The 15,580-nt window shown below is 29.6% G+C and overlaps 1 protein-coding gene across 3 annotated transcripts; it reads left to right on the top strand.

The window, feature by feature from the left end:
* Nucleotides 1-5,572: 5,572 nt before the first annotated feature.
* Nucleotides 5,573-15,497, top strand: LOC113552977. Of its 3 annotated transcripts, none has more exons than XM_026956060.1 (6): nt 5,573-5,708; nt 9,056-9,206; nt 11,044-11,298; nt 13,248-13,430; nt 14,669-14,914; nt 15,093-15,359. In XM_026956060.1, exons 2-6 carry the CDS (start codon nt 9,116-9,118, stop codon nt 15,110-15,112), a joined length of 795 nt encoding a protein of 264 aa, XP_026811861.1. In that variant the 5' UTR covers nt 5,573-5,708; nt 9,056-9,115; the 3' UTR covers nt 15,113-15,359. The 3 variants fall into 3 exon arrangements, with proteins under 3 accessions (XP_026811861.1, XP_026811869.1, XP_026811878.1); XM_026956068.1 differs by lacking the exon at nt 5,573-5,708 and adding an exon at nt 8,019-8,176; XM_026956077.1 differs by lacking the exon at nt 5,573-5,708 and having other exon boundaries at nt 9,107-9,206; nt 15,093-15,497.
* The last annotated feature ends 83 nt before the right edge of the window (nt 15,498-15,580 follow it).

The following is a 15,580-nucleotide window of genomic DNA, read 5'->3' as shown; positions in this document are numbered from 1 at the left end:
AGTTAATTTTATCTCTGCATATATTTATTGCACATATTTTATATTTACCGGTCTCCTCAAAACTTTAAATATAGCTCAAGCCTCTAAATCACGAGCTGAAAAATATATTTTAAGTTTAGATTTACAGTACTATTCATGAAAACATTTAAATTAACTGTACTTCAAATGCTACCTAACGCAGAAAAAACTAGCCAATAACCCTTCAAGCATCATTTATTAAATTAATAATAATACAAATTGGTGAAATGTACTTTACACGTATAATAATATGTTATTAAAAACTATGAATATTTTCACAAAATAGTCAATAACATACCTATTTAATAGTAAATTTTATAACATAAGACTGTTGAAATAAATAACGATAATTGAATAAAGGTTTAACCATTATCAGTTACTACGTATTATTATACCCGGAATGTAAAGAATTAATTTATTACGGTACGATAAGTACGATAGTCGCTATCACTCATATCTCGTGTATAGGTATATTAATTTTCAAATATGAATATAATATGATAACATTACGACTCTAAATACGGTCGAATTATTATGAAATTAATATTCAATAGATTCGTTTTAAAATTAATCTCGAATAAGAATTTAATGAAAAAAAGGTCAAATAAAAAAGGAAGCATTTTAAATGCCTTGGGTGATTGCCAGAATACAAAATCGTTTTAAATTTGTGACACAGCGCTTAGACGGGGTTATATTTACGGCCGTTCAAATTTAAATTTTATGTTATTTTAGTCACTTAAAAGATTTATTCTACAGTAATAAAATAACGCGAAATATCATACTTATCGACTTCATAAGTTATTACGATAAATCCCATGGTATTCCTAATTTATAGTGTTTTATTAATTATATAATATTTTTCCCATTTTGTGGAAGAGGGGATGAAGTGAGTCGAATGTGTTCATACACAATATTACAGTTGTTAGCGTTTTCGAAATCTAATGCACGGCTGGTAAAATAATACCCATTATACGTACTATAAGGTTATTTGAAAGTGTATTTTTATCAGCCTAAGACGAGGTAACGTGAACAATATTTTGTTTGGCAACAAATTCGTATTTAGACGTCGTTATTTATGTTTCTGAAACCTATATATTGGCTCGTCGTCTCGTACTCCCGGCTTGGTCCCGACTGTTGCAGGTGTCCTGACTGTAAAACCGTTTAAGGAAGTATAATAAATAAAAGCGGTATAAATTATACAATCGATAATCGGTTTGAAATGGAGTAACACGAGTCTGAAAAAAAAACGTCTATAAGTAAATGAGCGTTTCAGGGATGCAAGACAGTACCTACAAGTACAGATAAACGAAAAAACACATGTAATTTGGCAACTATTTTTTTAACCAGAATAAAAATATATTGATAATTACATAATCTGCGGCCGGTTTGTTAACACTATGTAAAATTACTAAAAATCAATAAATCATACATTTAATGATAATAAATATTACTATAATAAATAGAAATTAGGTAGGTAAGTATATTTTGTAGACTGTCGCAGGGCACTATTGTTTTCAATAATAATAAAATTAATTAAATAATTTTTATTCTAATTTAAAGTATATGAAAAAATATATATAATAAGTTATTGGTAGTACGTCATATTAATTCAATTATAAATCATCATTCTTATATTTATTTATTAAACCCTTAAATTGTTTGCGTATTTTTCTTTTCTTTTTTTTTAGTTTAAGTTTTTAGTTTTAGTTTTGGTTCTTTTAAAACGTTTAAGCTAAATAAGTCATAGTCAAAATTTGAATTTCTTTTAATTTTTCTACAAACGCTAACATATTTCGATAAGTTGAATAAAAGCTAGAGTTATAATAAAAAAGCTATTATTAAATATTTGCAAAAAGCATTAGATGATCGATAGCGAAAGCATAAAAAGGTATTTAATCACACTATCGAGTTCTCGTCCAGACAGTCAAAAAATAAAAATATTAATAATATATACTTGTAATTCATCATTAGAATTGTCCATGGCTGTGAACTCAATGTGAGTGATTATTTAGAATAACACAAGTATTTATTACACTTGCTCCATCTAAATTTTTTCTAATCCAATTGACAAATAAAGTAGCCAATTAAGTCAAAATATACTTTACATTCGAAAATAGTATTTTTAGAAACAATAAATAGTTTTTAATTATTACATGTTTGCAAACATATTGGGATAAAATTTACATTTAATTATAGCACTTAAAAACGTATAAATATGTATTTAAATATTGTCTACATAGTATTGTGAAAAATGTGCTAAAATTATTCAATGAATAACATATCCGACGAAAATCAACTGTTTTCTGAATACCTGAGTGTAAACAAATAGGTACTGAAAACAAATAACTTAATGATTTGGTAATATTTGTAAGAATATTGTCAAAAACAAACGATACCAATAAAGTAATCTGACCAAAATAATTAAATTTGAAAAATTTAAAATTCGGTAAATGACTTGATGGCTGATAAATATGAAATTTCGTTTTTATGAATTTTAAAACATTATTGTTGTATAAATAAAAACATTGTGAAACATCGCTTTAATACTGTGTCTTGATATTTTTATAATTTATAATAATATAACAGCTAATCACTTGTTTTTTAAAGGATAGTTGTACAGGTTAAATAAGTCGGATCTAGGGGAGTAGATACCTAATTAATAATATTAATTTTAAAGTCGGTTGAAAAAAAACACGTACCTAAACGAGAGGCGCTATTTGTTACTACTGCAGTGCACAATATAATAATATTATCTCTGGACCAATATGACGGCATGCAAAAGTCCTTGCGACGTGTGAAATTTACGCCGACACCAATGACCCACAAACCCCTAAAACGGTACGAGACGCCAACGTCGTCGTTGTGCTATTTTCAAACCATGAACTGTACACTGCAACGATATTTATTATTATTTATGATAATATTATAAATTGTATAATAATAATGCGTCTACTCATCCGTTCGTAGTGTCCACCACTCCGCACCCGATGCGCACGTGTTTGTACACGCGATCCCAAGACTTTTATTTTTAATGCCGAAAAAGATAATTTTGGCGTAATGGTTGGCCGGTGATTCACTTTCCTAATTTTCACCATAGGCTACCGCCAACCCGTCACAGGGCAATGGACGTTTTATTTGGTATCAAAAATTTCGTTTTTATTGAATGGTAAGAACAAAAAGTGAAAACGTGTTTAAGCTACGTTTACTTAATCTACGATTACAGCACGCCGTCGATATTAATTCACCTGGTTTGACATCAATGTAAATTAAGAAAAATTAATGTTAATAATAACTTTAAAAGTTCAATTATTTCTGAAAATCTGAACGTATGTAAATAGTCGATCAGTTTAAAAGTTATAAACTAAGATATTAGGACAAGTATAGACTATTGGGTCGAAAAGTTTTAAAGTTGAATTATTAGTTTACATAATTATTACAAACCATAAGGTTAAAGTGATAAATTTATAAAATATACACTCACTTGACTAGCAGTATGTGAACTTAAAATATTTAAAATGTACCTACTTGAAGTAAAATAAAATCATAAATGTGCCAATAAATAAAATATGTAATATTAAAAATCCATTACCAAATATTAAAGATAAAATCAATATTTTTGATATTTAAATTTACTTTTTTTCCTCAAGTGAAAACGTGATAATATACAGTGCCCGCAAAGGATTTACCCGTTGCAATATCTCTTGAAATAATGGAGATATCATAATTCTGGTTTTTTAATAAGATTCATAGGGACAAAAACTACAAATATTTCATGTTTTAATTTATTTTTATGTTTTGGTAAAAAAGTTAAAAATGTATTTTTTTATTTAATTATTTAAAAAAAATTGAAGACAGCCATTATGTAGAGTTTTTTTTTTTTTGAAAAAAAATAAGGCCAAAAATTGACTTTTTAACATTTTAATTTCATAAATTTCCTGATTTTTAATATTTTTTCTAGTTTCGAAAAAACTGCGGATTATTTAATACGATAGTGCTATAGTGATATTGTATCATGTGGCCTGCGTGCTCGTATGGCTGGCGAACGAGTTTCAGTGTAGCTCGCAATAAACGTCACATTTTATTTCTTCAACATTGTTAAATTTTTAAATAAAGTTAATAACTATTGTACAAAATATCAATATGTACATTTTTGTTATAACTAGTTTTATTAAATTATTATGATATAACAGTATGGCATAGTCCGAAATTTAAATACCTAATTTAATGTTTCGATATTATTATCTTGTCCCGTTTTTTGGCAAGACATAAACATAATAATAATTTCGCAGTTTTTTCGAAACTAGAAAAAATATTAAAAATCAGGAAATTAAAATGTTAAAACGTTGATATTTTCAAAAAAAAAAAACTCTACACAATGGCTGTCTTCAATTTTTTTTAAATAATTAAATAAAAAAATATATTTTTATGTTTTTCACCAAAACATAAAAATAAATTAAAACATGAAATATTTGTAGTTTTTGTCCCCATGAATCTTATTAAAAAACCAGAATTATGATATCTCCATTATTTCAGGATATATCACAATGGGTAAATCCTCGTGGGACACCCTGTAGAATTAATCAACGTGTACAATTTGTATTATCTGCTTGCTAAACAATAATATATATTTTATTTTTGGTACGAAATGATAATATAGTATAATGATAGTACTATATATAATATATGTATGTTTAAAATGATGGCAAGTTTTTCAATTTGTCTATTTTGTTAATTTAAAAAAATAGTAATAATATTTAGATTTAATAATTCATTAATTCAATTAATTTAAAAAAATATTTATGTTAACAAAATTATAATAGTAAAAATAAATATTTTACCATTGGATATACTGCTATTAAACTGATAAATTAACAAATTTACACCAATTAAGAGGTACAATTAATTGCTTAAAATGGTTGAGGTTTAAACATTTCATTCCTTATTACTCATTATTCATTATTTTGAAATTTTACTATATTGATTACAAGATATAATCACACGTGTTTATTATATTTTTTCCATTATATTATAAAATAAATTGTATTTAAAAATTATAATTCTGAATATTTTTTTCCAAATTTGAAGTCGTGAATTTATAAACAGAGGTCTTATACAATTAAGTCTAAATTACACAATTATATTATTATTAATATTTCAACAGATGATAATAATATATTAAAATAAAGAATAATGTATTATTAAGTTTAATAAGACAGTACCTAGACAATTTTCAGGGTAATTTTCAAATTCAAAAGGCTACCAAAATGTTCTTAGAACATAGTCTTACACTTGATCTCTACATTTGGCCTGACGTATGTGCACTGTTACACCGGGTATACATTTATTTATTTTTTATAATAAGCTTTTTTTTCTAAACGTCCGGATCTATACTTTTGCAAGTGGCCGCATGTGCGTGCAATTTTAATCGTCGACCCAGGGTCAAACAGATACTTCATAAATGAACGTCTAATGATAAGCCAAAAAAAAAATGACCATTTAGTTTTTTTTTAAACAATATTAATACATATTACGCCTGAGTATTGTTTGGGGGCCGAGTGGGAGGCGCGTTTCGTCAGATCTGAGCTTTATCTATTTCGAGCGAGACCTCATGACGGGGACCGAAAAAACGTATCGTCCGTTATAATTCAGTGGCGCGAAGGGACCGGCTCAAGCAACAAGACACTTATCAGGTAAATAACGAAATTTATATAAAACTTATATTTTTTCCCCATCCATAACACCTTATTATTAATTATTTTTCATTAAGTTTTTTTTTATTAATAACACTTTCAAATATTTTTTTTATTATATTTAATAATTTTATAACACATACAAATAGGTATAAATTTAAATGTTATCTTCTTGATAAAAGTTATTATTTTTATTAAATTTAGGTACATAATTAAGATTTTTTTTTTTTATTTAACTAATTTATTATAAGACAAAATCATTTTTTATAAATTGTAATAATTAATTAAGAATCATTATAATACTATAAAATTTAATTGAACACAAAGATAAAAGCTCAATAAAATATTTTTATAATTTTAAATTAATGAAGAACAAATTTTTAAATCTAGATAAAAATAATTACAACTTACAATTACACAGAATAGAAAAAAATTAATATATATTGGTAGTATATTCGGTAACCGTATCTATTAAAGACAGCTTATAGTTAAATCTCAGTTAGAATAAAATAAACGCTATAATAATATCAAGGAATAGAACTAATAATCAATACGAAAACATGGAAAAAACCCAATAGAAATAATAATTTAAAACAATGCAACGAAAAACGACGGTACAATACAATTTGATGATCGATTTTATGATCGGTTCAATCGAATTATATTTAAAGTTTTGTTTCTTGAATTCGTCTTATAACTATATACACACGCTGTGACAATTATTTCTTTTTTTTTTAATAATATTTTTCTTCCATTAACTATTCGCACGTAGCCTAGTTGGCGGACTCACAGTACAATACAATTCGGGTTTTCCCTTTTTCGGTCAGTGGGCTTTCGGTCCGTCCGATCGTGTGTCCGAAATAAGCGAAGTGCAAACGAACGTTGGTTGGCCCGGATTCCTCAGGCTTATTATAAGTCTTGGCCACCATCCATAGCCGGTATGGCGGCGGCAGATTAGTGGTTTGCGGGATGTCTATCTTTAAAGTCTACCAGTTTGCATGATATTAAAAATCGCGAAATGTTGAATAACGAAAAAAAATATTATCGTGTATAACAATAATGGTTTGATGATTTAAATAATTATTCGTTTTTAAGTTCAACATTAACTATAAATTCCAGTGGACAATTAACTAAATTGATTTAAAAATTTCCGGTAAGATAATCTGCCAAACACACGATTAGTAAATTAATGTAATTTACTAATAGAAAACACTATGAGCTTTATCCGAAAAACCTCATAACCATTAAAAACATTTTACCCGTGATCGTTTATCATCAATACGACTCGATTGATTTAGGAATATGAATTTGTCGGTGTATTTATAATACCTACCGTTATTATTAATTAATGATCTTGACCAAGCAAGTTTTAAATAAATTAATATAAAGTGCAAATATTAATAATACTGTAGAAAATATAAAATATGGTTTGAAAATTGTTCTCTAAATTCATGGTCAGACACCAATGATTTCGCTTTCGGGTTTTGTAAAAACATACTCGAGAACCCTAAAAAAAAACTTATTAGTCAGCGGTCCTTAGACAAAATAATATAAATGGGTCTCGGCTGAACACGGGGCTGTTGGCCTAACCTTTCTCAAGGAAAATACTTGACCCGGTGCCAATCCACAACGTCTATTTGTACACAAGTCTAAAAAACCATCATTTGGCTTCGAATTTACGCATGCGCCAGTCGATAGTCCGCTGAATAATTGCATAATCATAAAATATGTTCTAATTTTTTATAATCCTATTTATTTACTATTCCAGACAGTAAAATTTGTTACCATGTCGATATCATTAGATTTGCGTCCAACGCTAACCAATAAAATATTGATATATTATAATAAAAGGAGGTGTTTTTTTTTTTTTTATTATTATTATTATTCAATAATGTCAAAAGCGCCAACTATTACAATTCGAAATACTTTTATGAATATTACAATCTCGGGCAACAACTATAATATTATATAACTGTCAACAGCCAATTAGTATATTTTAATTTTCGAATAAAATCAAAAGTCGTTCATCAACACCCGAAGGTCTTGATGAGTTTTATACGGAAAATCGAATAACAACCAGAAAAATAATCATAATAATAATAGAGCGAAATACATCAAGGTCAAATGGCCAATAAACAGGCGTCACTTTTAAAGATGCGTGCAAATTACGGTATAATAATAGAGCAGGCTGGGGCGGTGTATGCCAAAAAAAGCCCACGGGAAACTGTCGTGTTCGTAGCCCCCAACGGTTTCCAGATGCCAATTCTGCACTTGAGTTTCGCTTCTCCCTCCAATCGCTCGCAATATTTATCATAACGAACACTAATTTATAAATACTATTCGACCAAAACAACAATACGTGCGTAGTTCGGGAAATGCCGATGGTATCGTTAGAATAGGATTCTTCAGTATACTTAGAACTTGCGTGGTCGACTGGTGTGTTATACTGTCTGACTCATTTACAACAGGTAACCGACTTAACATTTTAAACGAAATTATTTTTCATATGCCTAATTCAATATTGATATCTATCAATATCCAAACAAATTCGTATTGAGTTATAACAGTTTTCTTTTTAATCAGCATTGATATCAAATGCTTTAAAAATATACACAATTAACTATAATTTAATTGTTCACAGATTTACCAATGAAATAATAAATGCAATAATATTTATTAATTTTTTTTTTTTTTTTAATACGCTACAAGACACTTATGAATAATTTTAATGATTTTTAATTTACAATTGATTTTAAATTAAAATGTATGTGTTGTGCACACACACACGTGTGTGTGTGTGTTTGTGTGTTATGGTGACTACTGTTGTGACCAAACGAACCGTTTAAATGTTTTGCGATCAAATCAATACAATTTAGAGTGACGTCCTAGTATTTTTACCAGCGTCATTTATTCTCTTTAATTAATTCGTTTATGTTCATTTGTTAATCTATAAATTCGTTCAAAATCAAAACTCTGATCGCTTACTTCAAGTTTAGTAAAAATGTGTCTTTGATTTCACGCTAAACATTTGTTTAAATAATAGTGTGAACTCAAAACGTCAATAAAAACCAAAAACACAGTACAATTGTACAACACTCAAATTGAGTTCTTAAACAATGTGTTTTCTAAATGTCATCCAAAGAAGTACAAAGTGTTTCTACAATTGACCGTTCAAACCCTGCGTAATTCGTTTTCAACTCTAAATCGACTGCTCGCCATATACTCCCGTTTCGCTTTAATTGTGTGTCGGTCACACGATGGTTAACCCTCGTCACATCCTCCAGATTGAAGAGGGTCACAACACCTATATCTAAACGTAACGGCGTGTCTTTTTTTTCTATTTACAGGAAGTCTCTTGTTTTTAATTCATTACACCAAAGCCGTAGGTCAATCACAAAAACGCGAAAATGTTGAAACAGCACCTTGACATGATCGGCAGGAACGAACCCATCCAAAGAAAAGCCAAATTCTGGCAATCCTACGTCAGAGCATTAAAAGGTATGTATAGTTGGGTCGTCATACATTCTTTTTCGTTATTATTTTTAAGAATACTGTAAAAAATAAAGAAATAATATAACCTTTAACTTTCGAGAATCTGTTGGTTCGAGTATCATTCGACACGACGTTTTAATACGAATTATTTTTGTTGGTCGTTACAACCGATTGTAAAATTGCAAACAAGCGACGACAGACAGTAAAATTTATTATTATCGTCGTAGAAACTAGGATGACTCGACTTAAGTGATACCTAAATTGAGCACGTTGCAGTGTCCTCTTATTTTATCACAACGATTATGAATAAACCATTTTGTTGTAAAACCGTTTTCACGTTGTCACAACAACTCGTAGGCGTCTTTTAATTGGAACATTTTCTATTTTAAAATAGATTCTCAAGATCGTTAAAACACTTTAGCACGTCCATTCAAATAAAACTAGGTTAATAAATATTTTATGCCGTCTTATTCTTTTTAAATTTTTTTTATTAATAATATTAATTAAAATGTAATGCACTCAAACTATAACTGTATGGAGGTAAAACGATGAGCCAAATGTTTGTAACGGTACATTTAGTGATAATTAAATTTTTATCCGAAACAATTTTGATTATAACACACGAATCAAGTTACTGAAATCGAAATGATCAATAGAATCTATTTATATCTTGCAATATATTGTGAAGTAATGGTTATAACCACCCGCCTAGAAACTATTTTATAAACAACGCATTCCGAGACGAATTTAAATACTATACTTTTGATTTGAATAACGCTATTCCTTAGATGTACTTATGTTCAGCAACTAAACTTACATCAATTGATATCTATTACACATTCAAATGGTTTCAATAGTGTTTCGACAATCCAATAATAAAATGTGATGTAAATCGCGGGCCATTTGGATATAAACACGTGTTTTAATAAAATAATAATGTTTCAGATGCGACTATGTAAGTTCAACATAACGCATCTACTGCCATCGATTTAACCAATATAGTATCGATTCCGCCAGTATAGAAATAGTTTTAACACACCATGTAGATTCTATTACATTCCTTAACTTAATTAGGCCAAAATTTATGACGTATACTATAGTTAGAAAAATAATATTTAAATATCTTACAAAATAATAAATTAGATACTTACTGATCATCTAAGCATTAAATTCTAAGTATAATAATCAATTATTCAAATTATAAACTATAAATCATAATACAACATTTACATTTTTTTTAAATTATTTTTTCAACATTTTGAACAATTGCCAGTTTTAAGTAATGCACTCTGAAAAAATAATATGCTACATATTATTAAAAGTATGTATGTCAATTTAATAACGACAAATGAAATTATGATTTGTATTTATTGTTCGGGAAGTATAACTATTATATTTTCTGGTTCCGATAAACTTACAATTTCAAATTAACACATAATAAATAGCTAGATCGTTTTGAACTAACTGTTCTGGCGAAACACACGTACCTCTTTCAAAATGCTACTAGAATCGATAAAATGCTCTACTGTCAAGCAGATCTTTACCTAGTCTAGACTGTGACTTTCAAGATCACCAGTCGACCCCATACAAAAATATCAGACCTACCCACACCAAACGACCAGCCCGACTCGTTACCTACTCGACTTGAACATTTTATAACATTATTTAAGACGTTACCTTTTACCTATTTCATGGAAAGACAGACGTTTTCCCTCTCGAAATAAAAAAAACGTAATAATAATTTAGAAAATATCATATTTTGTGACAATTTTGCTGATGTCACCCATAAATATTATTGCCGAGTACTGACAATATCGTTTCTATTTTTACCGTCCGCAAACAGGCTCAGATGACATGAGGGCACCGGAAATCACACACTACCACACACCCGGCAGCAGGGGAGTGTTCAGGCCCATCTTGAGCGCCGACTACCCGACATGGCCCAGCTACAAGTCCATCTACGACGACCCCGTGCACCCGACCGACAGAATCAACACACCGGGATACCGTTACCTGCCAATCTCAAGAGACACGTACGGCATATCGCCCAGGAACATTTACCCGCACAACTACCACTCCGACCGCTACCCGACATACGGTACGTACTGATGACGACGTCGCCGACCACGCAAACCACCGCTATATAATATAATAATAATATAATATGTACCGCTATAATAATAATAATAATAATACTATATTTCTATACAGACGTTATTTATGATATATCATTATAAACTCTGTACACAACCAACCAATTTAATCAACAGCAATAATAATAATAGTAATAATAATCATAATCATAATAATAATAATAATAATTGTAATATAAGTACATTGATCACATATTTTTTTCCACAAACCGTTTCGGAAAAACATCGCAAATGCCCCGTGCCGTCATGTGACGCGCCAAAGCGAAAATTCTGATATATTATTATAATATTATGTTTATTTGTTTATTATTATTTTTATTACCGCGGAATTTCTATAATTGTATACCCCACCTTGACACGCGTCACTTTCGGCCATTTTTCACACACTCTTCGTCCGTTTTAAACCAACCGACCGACCGATCGATCGATCGATGTAATAACAACTGTAATATGAACGACCGAGATCGCCATTCAATAATGATAATATGAAATTCCGTACACGTTACGAATTCTATTTCAAACGTCCGTTGAGTGCTCGCCACCGAGACGATCATTATATTATATCATATATTATACATATTTATATGAAAAGGCAATCTTCTTGTTTTTTTTTTTTTTTTTTTTCATTAAAATTACGATAAATTTATACATTTATTATAATTATTAGATATCGCTTAGACAGACGTATAGGTGTTATCAGAAATAAATATTGTAGCGTATTGATAAACTATATATTATTTTATACTCCAAAAGTATAAATACTGTTACCGAATTCTGTTTTGTATTATGTATACAATATTGTTGTTGTTGTTGCCTTTATTATAATTTTTTGTTTATATGATTTAATTATTATTTTTTGAAATATAATTACTTACTATTTAAATATTTTGTTTCGCTATATTTTTGAAAACCCGTCACGCCTGGATTAAAAAACAAAAAAATCTGCATCGAGTACCAACCATGTACGTCAAATAAAACATCATTCAATGGTGTAAAAAAAAATCATACAGAAAATACACGACGATTATTGCGTATCAATATAATAATAATTAACAATTATTATTATTATGTTCATATATTATTGTTGTGTTGAAACAATGATTTTACTAAAGCTTCTTGTAGCCCGCTACCGCTTGGGTTCACCGAAAGTAATATAACGTGATCTAGCTTAATAATTGATTGAATGGTAATAATTTATTTTTGTCATCTAAACACGCAATCTAAACACACAGAAGCTTTCAAACCGTCTATATTAACTATGAGCCATTTTAAGCTTAATCGATGCGAGTGAGTAAATACATAATATAACAAAATCAATACCGCGATGGGACGGAAGCATAACGCAGAAACCGTCGGTAAGTATGCAAAATTTTATAATAGTATACATATGTACAACCAAATCACAAATTATTCACACTAGTGATGAATATTTTATAATACAGCGGCGTAGCTAGGATTTTGCTTTAGGATGACTCTAATAATTATTTATTTATAATCTAGAGGTAAGGAGAAGCTTAACAATCCCTCAAAAGTTAGATACCACGCTGATTCCGAGGTTACATTATATATAACATTTCAAAATTGTGCAGCATTCTTCGTATTCCACGTAAATTATTGCAATTTTAATATATAGTTAGTCTTACGTAATACTTTCATAGAACACTTGTACCATTTTTCCTGAAAATTTGGGGTAAGCTGCAGCCTTTGGTAACCTCCCGGTTACGCCACTGACTTAACATGATAATATCCTATACAGTTTCTGTCGATAACACGCAATGTTTTACGCTCTGCCGACGACCTATATGCCCGCCTAGTAACACAATATCATGAATAACCTACTTACGTGAGAATGAGTGATAAATGATGATAACGTGAGTTTATTGCCCATGTTCAGATCCCTATCACACTGAACCGTTCAAAGCGCTACAAGACTGGACGGATCATTTGGATCGCATGGCCGAACTCAACAAAATATTCCCCGGGGACCATCCGGCGTACTACGAACCAAAGAAACCCTTACCGCTACCGGAGAGACGAGCAACATCCCTACCGCCCATCAAAGGTTACAACTTCTCAGGTAACGTTATCCTAAACAGTCGCAGGCATACTGAGTATACGTATACAATTATTAAATACCTAATTATATTAACGATATCGTATCGTGTTTAAAAAAAAAATGTCAGACATGACTCGGAGCTGATATAAACCGTTACATCGGAAAATGTTTCTGAATCACGAACCGGTAAAAACCACGATTGTTGAATTTTCCTTGAACATTTTCGAAGATAAAAAAATGACGTATATTTTAGCTCTATAATAAATTCTAGCATTTTAAAATTAAAAAATTATAATCTCACGTCAATTGTTTGAGCCAAATACATAATATGATATTGTCCGTACGTAGATCATATAAGTTCACGTATAAAATAAGAGTTTCTATGTATAGGTATTACGCTTGTATAGTGTTGGAAAAAACATCAAAACAGCGGTTAAAAGACTTAATGAGATATTCATTGCAATAAGACACGCAGTTTATTAAACAGTCTTTAACGAATATTGTTCGTCTATTAAAAGTGTATAGTCAATTAGATATTAACGAGGAAACGCGTTTTGAACATAATGAGCGTTCTTGTATGAAAAAAAAAACATTGCTAATGTCTGTTAAAGATAAAAAAAACTATGTCGTTACGATTTACGACCGGTTCTGTATTCGTCGTTCGTTGTTCGAATAATCATAACCATGTGATTCATTGAACGTAAAACACTCATTATTTATTTCAAAAATTATTAACGTTTTAAAAAAAATATATTTTTTTTATCTATAGTTTTAAAACATTATAACTATTTTTGTAAAAAAATTATATTTTGACTATTTTTATCGTTTAAAACAGATTAGTGAGATTAGAGTAGTGGATCAACTATCAACGGTGTATTCACCCCTATTTTACACCATTCCGATCATGTAAACTATAAATGCTTATAACCAAACTACTCGTTCAACATTCGATTTTTATACGATTTTTTCTGAAAAACATATTCTTTTTCAATGTTTATTGTTTTTGAAATAATGAATGTTCTTGGATAAAATAATTACCTATATAATACATAACACCTAAAATTAAGCATAGTAATAATATTCGAGTCACATTTTGAGTCATACGACACAGTAGATCGATCGCTGAAAAAGACCAAAGCACAAACAAAATTGTAAAATTTAGCCCACAAAAAAAAAATTGTTTTAGTAATCCGTATAATGTTGTAACAACGTGTGGTTTTAATGTTTTTGTTGTTGTTGTTAATGTTTTTCCACCACAGGTTTACCTATTTACTCAACCGGTGGAGTCAAGAGACGGCCACTGTCCGAGATGTTCGAGCCGAGCGTATACACACCCAGATCTAGGTACGTCCGAGACCCATGGTGGTGGGAATACCCACACCTTAAACCATTTACGCCGAGTAGCTCATCGTACAGGCCACCCGCAAAATCGTATCTGAGGAACAGCTACTTGTCTCCGGTGAAGAGGACCTACTTGTGGGGACACCATCCCATCAGGCCGTTCAGTGAGTATCGAGTATATTATATATTTGTATAATATTGTTATTATTATTATTATTAATACTTAAAATTTAAAATTTATACCTATTAATATGCCACGGAACATGTACAGTACAATTTATTGAAATATTGGCAGTGAAACGACGTTTTTATAATAATTGTTGTTTTTTGTTTATTTTTCAGCTCCGAGCTACTACTATTAAAAACAAAAAAATTCTTAAAAAACTACAAACTCTATCCATGGGTTAGCATCATCATTTTCATCAACAAGCCGAGTTCGAATATGCAATGCCACGCAACTCATCATGAGAAGCTAAACAGTCGATAATGTAATAATTTATTTTTATATACATCACTTCGAAACATTTCAATCCATCAAATGCATTTTTTATTATTTATTAAATGTATTGACACATCTGCGCTTTAATAAACAGAATCCGGAAGTCTGTTTTTAGCGTTTTAATCATTACTCAATAATACATACAACACATATATTATCATTACAAATTCTTGTTAACATTGTACCATTATTGACTTGTTAATCGTCTCATACAATTTTTAAATAAACAATCTTACATTGATTCACAATTCAAACTATCAATCAAATCTTAATGTAACAGTACAATTATGGTTACAAAATATTATAAACATCCTGTGTTTATACATTCTCA

Source organism: Rhopalosiphum maidis, chromosome 1 (genome assembly GCF_003676215.2).
Source record: "Rhopalosiphum maidis isolate BTI-1 chromosome 1, ASM367621v3, whole genome shotgun sequence".
NCBI lineage: Eukaryota > Metazoa > Arthropoda > Insecta > Hemiptera > Aphididae > Rhopalosiphum > Rhopalosiphum maidis.
Note: the sequence above shows the minus strand (reverse complement) of the source record. Positions and strands in the feature narration are given on the sequence as shown.

Coding starts and splice junctions, on each gene's coding strand:
- LOC113552977 (XM_026956077.1), top strand. CDS start 9,116: ATGTTGAAACAGCACCTTGACATGATCGGCAGGAACGAACCCATCCAA. Junction 13,431..14,668: donor CAAAGGTTACAACTTCTCAG/GTAACGTTATCC, acceptor TTTCCACCACAG/GTTTACCTATTTACTCAACC. Junction 14,915..15,092: donor CCATCCCATCAGGCCGTTCA/GTGAGTATCGAG, acceptor TTTATTTTTCAG/CTCCGAGCTACTACTATTAA.